The sequence below is a fragment of the Micrasema longulum genome, unplaced genomic scaffold (assembly GCF_059751315.1).
Source record: "Micrasema longulum isolate JH-2025_06_02 unplaced genomic scaffold, ASM5975131v1 h1tg000127l, whole genome shotgun sequence".
NCBI classification, from domain to species: Eukaryota; Metazoa; Arthropoda; class Insecta; order Trichoptera; family Brachycentridae; genus Micrasema; species Micrasema longulum.
The window spans coordinates 1598170-1611685 of NW_028277333.1; the positions used below are offsets into that span (position 1 = coordinate 1598170).

Consider the following 13516-nt stretch of genomic DNA (forward strand, 5'->3'; position numbering starts at 1 on the left):
AATGTTTGACATGATCATTTAATTTTTATATCATCAGGTTCTGAAGTAAAATGACTATAATTTTCATATAATATTGACACGACAATGATCAACAATTCAGGTAATTTAATGAGATTAAATTAAAATCAAGAAGCTAAGTTTTTCTAAATTAATATTTTTCTCGGGGATTTCATAAGATTAGATTTTTTGTATTTGTGCAATTCTTCTAAATAGTGTTCTTATCATATGATTTAGTTTTTTATATTGTCATTTTGTTCTTGGAGAAAATCGTCTAAAATGTATTCTCGTTTTAGTAGCCAGAGCTGTGACAGAAAACTCAGTTCTTCAGGCCTTCGATAATACCGAGAACAGCAAAAACAAAACTTACGTGAACGTCTTCACCGATGAGTTCTGTGGCCATTCGGGACACTGAAGCTCCTGTTGTGGAGGTCTTTTGTATTCCACTACACTATCTCTCATCTCAGGTCCGGCCTTGCTGTAATTCCGATCGCGACATTATAAGTCATAGCGAGGTGGAAATTATTATTTTTCAATCACACACGATGAATACTCTTTTGATTATTCTTCTTATTGTTCAATGCATACATTCCTAAGTTAAAAATGTTAATGGACTTTAAAAACATCAAATATGTATGTACACACAGTGACGCACGTTGAAATGAAACAGCAAGAACAAAACGGTAAATTTCCCATATTACAATACACAGTTATTAATATTTTAATCTTGAAAAGCTTAAAACAATAACAGGTAGTTGAAAAATATTTATAATTGTTACTCCCACATTCAAATTAATGAAAGTATACAAAGACGCATTGTAGTGAGCAGAAATAGCAAAAATGACATGTAAAAAACATTCAAATATATATAAGTGACACTTATATGATTGTAATATTATACAATATGTACATACATACATTAATGTTTGTGAATATTTATCCATTTATAAAACGCAAGCCAGAATGTTAAAAGTAGAATCAAATTATTACTTGAAATAATTTAGTGTGTAAGTTCTTTTCATAATGTGATTGATTATTTAGTGTATGATTTTATTATATTGCATAAAAAAAGAAATTTTTGAATAATATAAAACATTTATTTGTAACACCGTTTTGACTATTTTAAACAAACTATACTTTCATTTCAACTAAGCACTTGTTTTACACAGGACCCAAATGCCACATGAGAATGAAGGTTGTGTATTGTGTTCAATTAAAAATAATCATAATTATAACACATAGATTTTATTTATGGGATTTTTGTACATCTTCCTGCAAATACATGAATATTATGTTTAACAAAATCATTTCCGATATTTTAAAGAAAATAACAAACTATTTTGTCTTTAAATAAACTAAAACACCAACTTTTTTTTTTCTTTCAAAAACTGGCTTTATCTCTCAATCGTCTAAGAATATATTTAACAACAAATAATTATTATGCTAAAGCACCTATATCAAAAGAAAAAAACAACTTAAAAACTATTGTTTCATGAATTTAGTTTGTTTAAATTAGTAAAATTATTTAAACTATATAATACTCCCTTAAACATATTCGATTTTTGATGCTTTTATTATAAATCATTTTTGTTAATTATTTAAATTGGTAATCATTCACACAAGGAAGTCTGTAAAATGGGTGTTAAAAAGGCAACCAGAAATCAAAATGTATCTACAAATAAGAGTAATTTGAATAAATACTTAACTAATTTTTGAAAATAATAAAATAATATTTTTAATTTTATTTTGCATACAATGTGGTATTTGAAAATGCAGGAGCTTAATTTATTTCAAAATGATATTAATAATCTGAAATGAAAATCATATTGGGAAAACAAATTCAGGAGACATTTAAACAACAGCTAATTTCTAAAGTCTAAATAGTAATACTTTACGAAATATAATATTTTTTAAAAAACACTTACACTTTATTTATTTTTAATAAGCAATAAGATTTCAAAATAGAATTTATGATGGTAAATATTTTTCCCAGAACAATATCTCTTTGAAATATGAATTTAGGCAGACTAAAAAAAGGACCCCTTAAAATAGAAAGGGTACCATACCTGCTGTTAAAACATGCTTTGTTAGAATCATCAGACTTTCAATAGGTTTATAGCATAACATTTCAACAAAACAAGTGTAGTAATTCAACAGGCAAAATATTCAATTAAGTTAATTTTTTGTCACTTTATTTATGGTGTTGTAAATCACAATTAATATGAACAGATGTTTTCAGGCTGATAACGGACATTAATTTGATACTTCAACAGTGGTCAAATAATTAAAAAAATACACTTTTAAATGCAAGGGTTAAAATGAAGACAGCTTTCGAACTGCCTTATTTAAATGTTATAATATGGGTTTCTATATAATATTTTCATCAAACTGTCATGATATTCTGTTGCTGCCAATTTGTATTAATCAAACTTGAGCACTTTACAGAAAGAGCATAAGTTACACTTCTGGTGTACAAAGGCAGGATGAATTATTTATTGTTATTGTTGATTTTGGGTTGTGTAAATATAATTTCAGAAACTAATGCAATTCCATTATTTTCGTGTTCAGAATAAAATGAAATTAATATAATTAATTGGCTTTAATTTTCCTAGCAGAAGTACTGTATTTCTAAACTACTGAGTGAGATGAAAAGAGTTTGCAATGCCTATGGCTTTGCCCACTTTTTGTCGCTTTTTGCTGGTGCCAACAATTTCTACAAGAATTACACTGGAAGGTAGATAAAGATGTTAAAATTAATTTATTTTCTATTATCTTTTCTACCATTTGCAATTTTACTGTTTAAATCAAATGATTTATTTATGCTACAGTAAGTAAATATGCAAACACTGATTTGACCACTTCTAACACAAAGATGAGGAATAAAAAAGAACAATTTTCGAAGTTCGCTGTAAAGATTTTAATTAAAATAATATGGTATTATAATATAGTTAACAGGCTGAAGGTTAAATGAAATGTAATACGTTAAACACCCATTATGTATAACATTTAACATTTCAGAGTCATAAAATCTAAAATACATACATACAATAAATTGTATGACATAATCCTACATCTACTAAAAACTTATATTTTTAAGCCTTTGATATTTAACATAAATCAATTTACATGTAGGTAACCAACTTAATATTTTCCTTTAGAATTTGTAGGTAGGTACTCAATTAGCAAAGACTTAAAAAGATATAGAATCTACAATTTCCATGAACCTAACAAAGCATCTATGTACCAATATTAGGTAGTTAAAAGTTTTCAATTTAATTTTAAACAATAAATCTTTTTTATATTAAGAGCTATCTATGTAAATTATTCCTAAAAGCAATTTTGAAAATATAAGACAAAAAGTTTCAAACTAAATCTACACTATTTTTTTTTTTTCAATTGAATAAATAGATTTTATTTTTATTTAATGTCACACTGCGATTTACTAGTGAACATTATCAAACGAGCTAAAAAATCTCTTCTTTTCAGTAGCAAGCCAGCGACAGATATTAATAATCACTCATCGCCAATTTCCAGTTAGACAGAACATCTTCAATAGTACCCTGAATATACAAATCCTTTGCCACATTCAAATATAATATTTTTACTTTCAGAATGTGACACAATATCTTCTTTTTTCAAAATAAATTATGTATTTATCGCTCAACATGGAACATGATAGAAAAAATATCGTTTTATGTTTACTCATGCAAAACTTAACAGGGCAAACATTTAATGCTTGCACTTTGCAACACTCAGTTACAGCCTTCAGTAAAAACAGGCTGGTATTTGTGCCTTAAGCCTCCGAAGCCTCTAATGCACCAAGGCTACACAGCGATGACTGGATATGAAATACATATTGATTCCACAAAGTGCAACTGTTTAACAATAACTTTAACCTAGTTATATCTACTTAAATGTTACTACGAATAATTGTTAACAAATGTACTATACGGCTATGTAATATAAAATTATGTACATTAAGCTGCCGAAAAATAACATCCTCATACAGATGCTTTATCTGTAGCTGGAGGTAACAAAATGGTAACTATATAATATATTATGTGAAATCATCCAACATTTTCTTTATAATGTATTGATATTAATATTTTTATTAACAACACGAGAATCGCATCACGTAGTTTAATCTAAACAATCTTTTAATAATAATTTTAGGTAACTAAAAAGATAAAAGTTTCTTTTACTGAGCAAACACATTAAGATTAATTACACTTTTGGTTGGCGGGCTAACATGTCACTTCTAAGTTCTACGGATGCTCAATACAACATTTCTCGATACGAATTCTTCTTTGTTACAGGGCAGATATTTTGTTATATATCTGCAGAAGTTATAGTGTCTCACATCAAAGATAATGTTTATACTATTGATACAATTTTATCATTTTTATCGGTAGCATAAGTATTCCAATATACTTGTTGAACTTTTCAGTTTATGCAATAATATAAATGTGTACATTTAAAAATAAACAATAACACCATTTACATGAAAATAAAACCTTAATCTTGAATTGACTTTGTTTGAATAGGTACATAAATATAATTAACAGTCCTTTATTGTTAATATTCAATAAAAAATTAATGAGGCAAAAAGACAATATATCTTTACAATTACAATTTAAATGTTACATTACTCCATAACAGTTTTTTTTTTAATTATTTCAAATTTAATTTATCTGAGAAGATACAAAGAGGGTTTTTTGTATGTCTGTTTAGTTTTGAAGCTCTATTACTCCTGTTGAGTATAATCACTCGAATATAGTAACCCGGGAATAAACAAATTCGCTCAGAGTTGAAATAATACACATAAAAATACATTATTCTGCACATTCATGTCTACAATGATCAAACAACATAACAAGCACAATAGCTAAAAGTAAAAAAAAGAGAGATCGTTAAAAGTTTTATTCTTCTCGTAGAATTATTGGGTTTAATAAATAAATTACACAACTCGTTGGATAACCTAAGTGACTCTTAAGCTTCCAGTTTTACTTAAGGATTGGCCTAAACATTACATGATTAATTTATTCTTGCTAGTACCGATATAGCAAATAATGTAATCAGTTTGAAATCAAACAATCTCTTAGGAAAAATAACACAAATTGAAGATAAAAGAAACCTCATTTAAAGATGAAGTCAATATCTCGCAATGCGCTTTACACGTTGAGGTATCAGTTTAAAAAATGTAAATAAACATTACTTGTTTGTGATACGCAGCTCTTAATTTGTTTAAGATGAAATATGTAAATTTAAGAAATGCATAGGTAACGGTAGTTGCGATTCTGAAAAAAGGCTTCTCGGATCTTAATTTTTTTAAATTTTCAAGGAATTTAATTTATTGAAACAACTATCTACTCCCTAAATCTATTGTTTTATTTCCAAACTTAACAATCACAACAAATGCACTACTGTTATAGTGCCAACATTAGAATTTTCATGCTGATGTTAGTTATATAAGGAACAAAAGTAATATGTACACAACACTGCCCTGCTAAGCCTAAAGTTCGTAACTGATAAAACTTTGTTTTGCTTTTTATTTTTGATATTTGCTAAGCCAAAACGTCATTTCTGCTTCTCAAATGTGAGATATTCTCTCGTAAAAAATAAATAAAAAATAAATCAAATCAGCAAAGCATAAAACAGTTGCCTCCTGTAAATTTGCAATTCAGCAGATACTACTTTTAGCCTTAGCAAAGTAGAACAGATGACGGATGTTATTTCTGACCAAGTGGTGAATAAAGTACATAATATGATGTTGTACAGTGTTGTACTCAAAACCATCTAACGTATAACAATCAGGTGATTGATTGTTAAATATCGTAATCATGTAGTTAATAAGACTTACAGTTCATTGTACATAGTCTAGTTCCTACCTTGTTTCTCAAACTTCTTAGCATCGCCACCCGCTAAAAAGGCCAAAAATAAAATCAAAAACGCCACCACACTCTAACTATATGTTTTAACATTTCCTAATGTTTTACATTACCAACGTGAAAAATAATGCATTCACACTTGTCGCAAATACCGACCAGCGACAATTTCAAACCACAATTCATATATGTATACATGCATAATCCTTTGATCTTATATTGCTTTTACCGGTACTAGTCGTAGAATTTTGTCAGTCGATATTACAATTATTACAAAGTTGTTTGGTAATTGACAGTTGCAACAACATATTAACTAAACTGATTTTAAAAGAACTCGTCTTACTGTGAAATCATCTTTATCTCTTCTGAACTATTAGTACAGAGATATCATTTATTAAAATAATATTTTGTAACATGCATTTAAATGCTAGATTGTGAAGCACACAAACGTGATCGCGATCCCTTGTTTGAGAAACAGCGGTCTAGTAATTTTTTGATAGTAGAATTATGACCATTACTAACTACCGTTACCTAATTGAAAAATGTGTTAGGCCAATTGATGCGAGATATTGACAGTGCGGAGTCATGTAACATTACATAAAGTACTCAGTCTTTTCCACTTAGAAATGCCATGCATAATAATAGTCAACAATAAATTATTTGAAAGTACAAACATCATTTAGCACATGGATTCCTTAAGGTCTTTTGAACCTCATCCTTAATCACAACTTGGTAAATAAAGTACCATTTCAAATTGAAAAAGTGTTAATCAATCTCACTGTCCTCTATAAATGAGGCCAAAGCACAATATGACATTTCTTCCTAGTGTGTATATTAACAGAGTACTTCATATTCATTCATCATCGTCTGTATGGAATGGTACGGAACAAAGAATAGATGTAGTACCTATGCTGGGTAAACTTATTTCATCTTAATGAAAACCAATTAGGATTTTAAAGTAGGTATTTTGATGTGTTGAATACAATAATTAAACTTGATATAACAATTAACATTCTACTGTAATCTGACTGCATTCACTTATGATTTAACACTATTACATAGGCCACCACAGGGTTGTGTAGAGTTATAGTCTTTATCTATGAGGCGTGCAAAAGTGCATTAATTGCTGTGGACTTTTGGCGGCCACAACTTACATATCTGTTAATCTTGATAACTTCTCCCGCAAACAATTATTTTCCTTTTTTAAGTGCTCCAACTCTTGTCTCAAACACATGTTCTGAAAAAAAAACAATATTATGTGTTATGTTATATCTACCTTAAGCTAAATATACGCATAGACATTTAGAAGTTGATAATACATAAATTGAGTGAAAAAATATAATAAAAGAAACCCCAACATCTTATAAAACAAGTCAAATATTTTGAACAAAACAATATTGTTATTCGGATTTATAAAATATTTTTTTAAATTTATTATTATTTTACTTTTACTATCCTTAGTATAAACCACTGAATTATGTATTTTTTGACTTACTCATCATAGTAACATTTAATAAGCAACTGACTGAAAATATTTAAGTTATTTTATGGAATTTATTGGTAGAAGTCCATTATATTCTTGTTAAAACAGACATCTGACTTACAAACAATGTGTAAATAATATGTTAAATAACACTAGACAAGATGGAAATTACAACAGAATCGTTTTTAAATTGCACTAGAAAAACTTTCCGAATTATCTACAAAATTGTAAATCTCATTTACTAACATAGTCTGCAAATATGGTTTCTTAATTCAGTATAATAAAAACCTGAAACTAATAGGTTGCCTATATATTATGAATCCTCAATTAATAATTCAGTGGTGTAAACTATTTCATTGTAAAATATTACACACTTGTTAAACTCAAAAATATTTTATAAGATATGTACTTCCAATTATCAGTTCTAAAATAACTTGATTTATATATGGGTACATGTAATAATGAATAGGCACTTATTGCGATGTCTTGAACAATACATTTCGAAGTACTATACTTGGTGCAATCTTAGAAGGTGCACAGTGGGTATGTTTTAGAAACTACAAGTTCTTCTTACTCTTTTGATTATTATTGCCAAACAGAACACTAATTAAAATCACATGCTCATTTCAACATTAGTTGGGATAACACATTTCATGTTTTTAAAAATTATTATGATTTCCTTCATTTTAAGTACCTTTAACTATGTTGGCATAGGATATTTACTTGGCTTTTTCAATGAGGAAGTTCAGTGGTTTTTATTTTAATGTTTTTATTTATTCATAGCTTATAAATCTGAGCCATTTTTTTATTTTTTTATATTTTTATGTATCGTATTATCATTGCTATGATTTTTTGAGGATTTGTAATTTTTCAGCCCGTGATGTCACAAGTTGTCACCGGTGAGATGAGCTGACATTTAAAAAGAGAACCCCATAAGTATGAAAACACGCGAAACATGGCTTCCCGGAAACCGGTAATCTATCACAACACGTCATTGATTGACTATTCTAAACAGCCGTTGACCAGAACCAATGTCGTTTTAAAGTAGTTTATTTTTATCAAAGCATATTTTATTATTTTTCCATGCATGTTTGTAAAACTTCACTGTACAATTATGAACTCTAATTTTTACTGCGTGTAAGAAAATATTTTTTGTAGTCACTTCTTATAGCACTGATCTTCGTCATTATCCAATAATAAATAATAGGTTTCTCTAATTTTGGTGGTGGTTTTATATAACCATTTGGATCTGTAGAAACGCTTATGTTAGATGCACCATCATAGGTTGCGCGGAGTACAGTATACAGAAGTGAAAGAGAATAAAAATACTTACATTTTCCTTTTTAGCAGTAGTATTGGCACAAATCAATGATAGATACACAAATAAACAACATATTTAACTTACTCGTGGATTAATTTTTTAAAAATTTAAATGCTTTAATTTTCTCACGAGTAAAATTTTATTTGTTTTTTTTAAAACCTTTTTTTGACAATTGCGTATTATTTTATTAAACAGTAATTTAAAAAAACTATTTGTTAATTTATTTAGATAAATAAAATCATTTTTCAAATACTGACTTGCTAGGAATTTCCTGTATTTTTCATTATTTCCAGTTAGGACAATAAATTACTAATACCTTATTTATTGTTTTATATCAATATGTTAGCATTTTTTTTTTAAATGTATGCACCACAACAGGCCAGGAGGTTCATTACAGAAGTGAATTTAAAAACAGAACACCCAGGCATTAAGAAAACCAAATTAATTTTTGTGTTCTCACGGGGAATCGAACCTGGAACCTTCCGTAGGTGAGTCAAGGGTCTTAACCATTGAACCACAGAGGCCGCCAAATTCTGTTCATAGGCAATTTTTCAGTAATTTAGCTACCTCTAAAATTCTTTCAAAAGTTATAATCCTAACTCAATTTATAGAAAAATTAAAACAGTTTTGTTTACTTACAAATTATGAAGTAGGAAAAATAAATTCAAAATGGTTCAACTCTGCCTCAAATATGAACATATCTTAATCTGTTCTCTTCATGACTTCTTTTAGTGTCTGATAAAAAGTGTGTAATATTCATTCACAAAATGATGCAATATCGAGCCATCATGACACAATTTGCAGATTAAAAATTACACTATTTAAAATTATAAATTAATTCACAACTCGCGAAAGATTGCCCACAGTTCACATACTTTTACATGTGACATCTAATGGCATAATTATTTATTTTATTTTCAATCTTTCAGATAAAGCTGATACGAAAACTTTGATGATTCATTTATAATTATTCGAGTTGGACTTAGTTAGCAAAAATGTAAGATATTATGAAATAGAGTTAGTGGATCAGAATAAAAAAGAATCTAAGAAGCTTTTTAAGCTAGACCGCAAAGTAAGTTACGAACAGACGAACTTTAACAATGTAATTAAACATTAAAGGACTAATGAAAACTCATTTTTACAATGTTTTATGAATAACCCTGGAATAAAAAATAACTAGAATCGCCTGAAAGTGATTCTTGACCAACCGCGTCATAGAACAGTTTTACTGAGGAAGTTATCAATGCAATGCAAAGAATCATTTAAATAAACCCTATTAAAACAAATTTTTGTAAAATACATGTATATGTATGTATCAATGTATATTGATTTTAAAACAACCAAGTGCATTTGATGTAGACACATCAGCTAATCCACTGTAATCAGCAAGTGAATAGTTTTTTTTAAATAACTTGCTAAGCCTCTTTTATAGAGGCTAGTCAGAAGGTGAAAAAGAGACGATATAAAGGGAAGTTATAATAAATACACCACTGCACCCAGACCAATTGGGAAATAATCTTTCTTGGATTTTTTCTTGCACCTTGTGGGAATGAGGAACTTCAGCCCTATGGTAAATTGGATTCAATAAATGTTATCTTGAGTGCGGTAAAAATTGGAGCATCAAATTGTCCGGCAAAGTTGTCTGAAAATGTACAAAAAAAAATATGTACAACATTTTGATAACAACGAACTACTTTGAATGACATCACTGGTTCATATGAATCAACCAATGATGAGAGAGTTGTGAAAGATTTCCGGTTTGCTTGCCATGAATGGACCAATGGACAGAACTGATCGAGAATAAGCGGAAGAGAACCTCTGACATCACACGCAGAGATAATTCAGAAATATAAAACTTAAAAAAATCGTAGCGCTGATAATACGATGTATAAAAATTGAAATAAAAATAGTCTAAAAATTTTAAAAAAACAAACCACTGAACTTCCTCATTGAACCCGCGATGCCAGTTTCAAAGCTGGCCATCAAACCAACTGGGCTACATCGCCTATCTTAAGAATTATACTAATAAAGAAGAGCCCACTTCTGGTCGCGTGTATTTCAATTTGGCACACATCAAAATCTACAATAAATTGAGATATACTTGCCCTTCGAGCCTAGACCACACGGCCCCACAGGCCTCATCTAACAGACTACTAGTAGTTTTACCTCTTTAAGATCATTCCTTATTTTAATAAATTTTCCATCGACATCATTTCTTTTCCGCACCTAATGGTGCATAGGGCACTGAATCGGTACACCAATTGGAGAGTATCTTGATCATTTTTGTTACATGAACGTAAGATGATCAGTCTTAGGCTTCAGGTACCAGTGTAAATCTATAAAACTCATGTCCGGTTAATAATGACATGCAGAACTGAATCAAGAGCCGGCACAACCAAAACAAGAATACTGCTTAGAACTGCAGAAATGAAGAAATTGCGCACTATTCTGGGAAAGAGACTGAAGGACAGGATAAGAAATACTGTCATACGTGAAGATATCATGAGATGGAGCAGAAAAAGGAGATGATTCTGGTGCGACCAAATGGAGAGAATAGATACCAACAAACTTCCAAACGTGGTAGCAAACAATATGCCTGAGGGTAGCCGCCAACCTGGAAGCCCTTCAAAGAGGTGACTAGATAGTTGGAGTTCGGTGTCCCAGGAGACCTCTTTGTAATAAACGGATTCTCGGATCTACTGCAAGATGAAGAAGTTTTAGACACTGAGAAAGAAGAACAAAATACGGTATAATAAGAAATCATCGTCCATATCTGAAAGGCCGTAAAAATCTAAAAGATAAAATTGTGCTTTAAAAAAAAGAAACAATATCCTTTTTTGCCTTATATAGGTTTGGGTTTGGGTTTGGATATGAAATAGTATTTGCTTTAAATGAGTTTTCCTAACATTTCAGTTAAACCAATATTCGGTGTAAATCACTATAAACTTTAAATTACTGAAAGTAAAGACATATGCTCGAGTCCAATTGAAATCTTTAATTCATAAAATTAATAAGAAAAATAAAAAGCCAAAAAAAGGAAAGGGCATATTACATATTATTATAACTACTTTTTTTTGTTTCATACATAAAAGCATTGATTTTACTACTCAAATATAGGACATGAAAGCTGGTGTAGGTACTTATGTATTGGAAATTTAAAAAGACAGCATTCTGGAATGAACTCTCCTTTTGTAGTTCTTTAGTTTAATTTTCCAGGAGTAGTAGATAATTTTAAGGCATTTATTTATTTTTCTATTGTAATTTAAATATTTTAAAAATGTGATATCCTACTCTGTAGAAGTTCAGCTTATTTATGTGGAACTAGATTTCTATCAAAGTTTGATTAATAACAAGTACAAGATGGGTTTGTGGAAATATAGTGTAATCGAGAAGCGTGTTCTATAATCTTATTCAATAATTTGTTTATTTTATTTATTTACGGACTTATTCAGTTCATTTGGAATACTTTGGTCTTACGATTTTCGAACATAAATAATACTGACCACAATACATAAACCTGTAGACTTTTAGCAATTTAAAGTTCCTATCAAAATATTATTTTGTGAGATTTCTTAAACTTGCTTTATTTAATACAATTGTGTAAGGTATTTTTAGGAATATGTGCCAGCAACAGTCAAATTAATATTGATAATCTTTTCCAAGTGCAAACAAATGTATAACTTACTAACTTGCGTTTTTGTTTCTTCTCTAAGACTTTTTTACTAACCAGAAAAATATCACCTTTATGCTATGTTAATATGCATTATATTGAAATAAAATAAATATATAGTTGTATCAAGCAAAAAAGTACAAATTTCGGGACTTGATTATTGGTTCATATTAAAATATTTAGTATTTTAACATGAATTCCAAAAATTCCAAAAACACATATCTGCACGCACATGTAAGATGTCACAAATCATAACAATATGGTACACTAAGTAAACTGCAATTGTGTTTACAAGCAAATATACATAATATAAGTTACTATTATAATCGCTTGCAATGATAAACTTAAAACAAATTTAATTTCACATATTTTTTTTATTGTTTCGCTTCGCATAACATTATCTAAAAGCATAGTAGAGCAAAAAAAGCATTTATTATGGCAATAATAATGATGTCACGTGTCATATTTGTATAGTCGCACATTAGGTAAATATCGCAGAATATTGAATATTAACAAAGGTGCATAGTTTCATATACCGAAAAAATCATGTTGCTGCAATTGCAAATATGCAATTATTTAAGTGCCTATTCATTATTATGTATCATTATTCAAATAATATTTTTAGTTTGTTGTGATTTCTAGTGAAAAAGAAAATTCCTGTTAAATTCGTAACTACGAGAGCATAATTATGATTGAAACAATGAACAAATGGAATGAAAAATGTGTCAGCATATAATATAATGTATATTTGGAAGTATATTAATCACTAAGCAAGCAAGGCAATTTTGAGCCTTGCGATTGAGCAAATAGTTTTGTACATTCGAAAATATTTTATGATATGAAACTCAATGATATTGATGATTCGAAGTTGAACATGGAAAATGACTAAATGGAGGGTATATAGTAAACTGTAAATGTAAATGAATGACGATGGGATGGTTTAGTGGATGTGCATATTAGTGTGGTGGTTTGCAGTCTGCGTAGGCTCACCTCTTTCTCCAGGTAACCCGCTCGGAGAGCTATTTGGTTTTCCTTCATCCTCCGTGCGTCTCTTGACCTTTTAGCAGCCATATTGTTCTTTCGTCTACGTGCCCAATACTTTGCATCCTTCATGCCCTCTGGTACGAACTAAACAGAAAAATATAATACATGCCAAAAAT

General features: G+C 29.3%; 1 protein-coding gene across 8 annotated transcripts in view; it reads right to left on the bottom strand.

Annotated features, from left to right (window-relative positions):
• Positions 1 to 4656: 4656 nt before the first annotated feature.
• The window catches only part of Pdp1 (PAR bZIP family member Pdp1), a 154608-nt gene continuing 145748 nt past the window's right edge, over positions 4657 to 13516 (bottom strand). For all 8 annotated transcript variants that reach the window (XM_088241086.1, XM_088241070.1, XM_088241077.1 and 5 more), the window contains exons 5-6: positions 13347 to 13484; positions 4657 to 7119 (exon numbers count right to left, since the gene is read on the bottom strand). In XM_088241086.1, coding sequence (XP_088097212.1) covers positions 7033 to 7119; positions 13347 to 13484 — 225 coding nt within the window. In that variant the 3' untranslated portion in view covers positions 4657 to 7032. The remainder of the gene's footprint in view (positions 7120 to 13346; positions 13485 to 13516) is intronic.